Source organism: Triticum dicoccoides, chromosome 4B (genome assembly GCF_002162155.2).
Source record: "Triticum dicoccoides isolate Atlit2015 ecotype Zavitan chromosome 4B, WEW_v2.0, whole genome shotgun sequence".
NCBI lineage: Eukaryota > Viridiplantae > Streptophyta > Magnoliopsida > Poales > Poaceae > Triticum > Triticum dicoccoides.
Genome location: NC_041387.1, coordinates 605960840 through 605963488, shown reverse-complemented (window position 1 = coordinate 605963488; position 2649 = coordinate 605960840). Strand labels below are relative to the sequence as shown.

At 53.5% G+C, this 2649-nt stretch overlaps 1 protein-coding gene across 1 annotated transcript; it reads right to left on the bottom strand.

Annotated features, from left to right (window-relative positions):
- Nucleotides 1–1834: 1834 nt before the first annotated feature.
- LOC119292876 (pollen-specific leucine-rich repeat extensin-like protein 3) lies at nt 1835–2647 on the bottom strand (the record flags this gene model as incomplete). Its single annotated transcript, XM_037571552.1, has 1 exon — nt 1835–2647. A coding segment is annotated over one exon (444 nt), but the record flags the coding sequence as incomplete, so codon positions are not given.
- Between the last annotated feature and the right edge of the window lie 2 nt (nt 2648–2649).

Below are 2649 nucleotides of genomic sequence, written 5' to 3'. Positions count from 1 at the left end.
GTGTCGTCGTCGTGGCCCCGAAGAAGGCGAAAAAAAGGTCATCCCGAAGCAGAGAACGACCGAGATGACGTAGCGGGCCAACCGGAGGAGGAAGGAGAAGGCAAAAGAAGAAACCGCAACCGCCACCAAAGCCGTGGCCGCCCATGCACGGAATGCCGCTGTGAACACCAAGGTCATCGCTGCCAAAGCCGCACAAACCACCCTCCTCATGCTAGGGATTGAGCCAGCCCTTCTCGCCGCCGATGCCGCCGTCGCGACGGCCAATACGGGCTCATCAGTGGCCTGCCCGCCCAGTCACAACCGCACGCCCCGCTTCTCCACCTCACCTCGGGACGGCTCGCCAGAAGTCGGTAATTCCACGTCGGTCGTCACTGTGGTGCCTCTCATTGATCTCAACTGGCCCACCTGTGGCCAGCCAGTCTACCGGCACCCAAAGGAAGCACCCGCGGCTGGTCTCCCCGGCCAACTTCCCTGATGCCTGCAACCTGTTTGATGGAATGCCGGCCCCGACGATAGACAAACCGATGTACTACGAGGAGTCCATGAAGAACTCCTTTGACATACAAAAGTAGAAACTCAAGATCGATGAGGCCAATGCCGTCAAGAGCCAAGGAAGTGAAGGTGAAGCAAAAAGAGGTAGAGCTCGCGCTAATCTCCAACTTCTATCCGTTTGGGTCGACCCGTTGGAGATGCCTTAAGCCTAAATAAGGAAGATTGTTACACCAGGAACTGGTGGTGAGACTGAGACCATACAGGCACGAGGTAGAGGAAAATGACAGCCAAAAAATTAGTGCATCGCAGACCACCACGCCGGCATCCATCCATCCTTCTCAACACATCACTTTCCGGCTGGTCTTGTGGTACCCGTAATTATCCTCTCGAAAGCTAGCCGACGACAGAAATGGGCATCTGTGGTTTTCACTTCCTCCTTTTCAAATCAGATCCACGCAAGGTAGAATCCCTTCATTCCTAAGTTGAGAATACCTCACCACCCGTCTGAAGCAGCTGGAATATGTTCCTCCTCCACGGTCCACATCCACCAAGAAAAACCTAAAGAAGCAGCACCTCTTTCTGTTACAATGTCGACAGACCTGATACAGCCCTGATACTTGTGCACTAATTCACTGCAGGCCATATTTGACAGGAGGTGAAGAACTACCAGCTCTGGCCAAGCCAGCAATCTATTGACCATAAAATGCTCTGCTTACCGAGGAATCAACAACTACTGAATCCACACCCATTTCTCACTTTTACTATGCAGCTTGGTTTTCAGTCAGGTTAGGAAAGAGAGATTACAATGTGCTCGAGTAGAAAGCAACACAGGAAGCATGATTTGTGCATCACTGAGCTCACTCACTGTTGGTAAGAAATACAATGAGGGGGGCCTGTCACTGCTAAACTGCTAATAGATCATGCAATCTGTAGGGCGCGCACCCTGAAAAGCCTATACCAGCCATGATAAACTAATGAAACCCATGATTGATTAACAAGAGAAAAGGGCAAAACCAAACGGCGATGTATCACCCAACATCCTTTACAACCCATGTGAACATAATTAGATGGCCCATTGTGTACACCACGAAACAAAAACAATGTCCACATCACACCAGAAATCCAAGCCTAAAATTGTATAATAGCCGCCTACGAACAAAATGTATGCATCAATGGCTACGATCCAAGTACCAATCAGTCAACAAAGACCAGGTCCAAACCGGAATTCAGGTATGTGACCCGGGTTGTAGATTAGATAAGAGCAGCCCTCAGTGGCACAAAGAAAGTAAGCTCCTGATGTGCTCCTACTGAGCATTTCCAAGAGTGGCCAAGCAAGCAGAAATGGCTGATAACTTTGAATATCATATCATAACATCATCCATAACATGTCCTAAAGAAATTTTGCATATAAAGGTTTGGATTTGCGACTACATATAGCATAAGCTTGTTACAAAAGAATTTGGCCAAACATGAACAAGTCATATCCTTTGTCAAACACAGCATGCTCCATATACACCAAGAAAATATTAAGGTAGGTAAGGTAGAACACGCTACAAAAAAGAATTTCAGATTGGATTTTGAAGGCGAAGCTAACACATTGTAATTGTATTGCTGCTTCGTCCCCTTTCCTCGCCGCCGCCGCTTCCCCAGATCTCCCTCCTAGGCCGGCCATATCTACACATCGGAAGCAGCGGCAGATGTTGTTTCTTGGTCACGGGTCGCGGACGCGGGGGCTGGTGGCCGGCATGGCCACGCCGGGAGACGTCGGCGCCCGAGGCGAGTGGAGGCAGCCGAACCCGAGCGGCGATGTGGGGACGAGGATCGGCGACGGCATCCCGCGGAGCCGGCGCATGTAGGCTGAGATGGGGGACTCCGCCGACATGCAGACCGAAGGGAGCGCCGGGAGAGGGGAGAGCGTCGGCTGGGCCGGCGACGGCAGGATGGCCGCCGGGCGGGGCGGGGCCAGCGGCGGCGGCCGGATGCGGTGGAGCCGGGACGGGATGGCGGACAGCGGAGGCGGGGGCGGAGGGGCCATGATGGGGCGCGGAGGCGGAGGGGACATGACGGGACGCGCCGGCGGCGGGGCCGCCGCAGCCTGGGGCGGCAGGAGGTGGGAGGGGGAGCCGGTGAGCTTCTGGACGACGTCGCGGAAGTCGG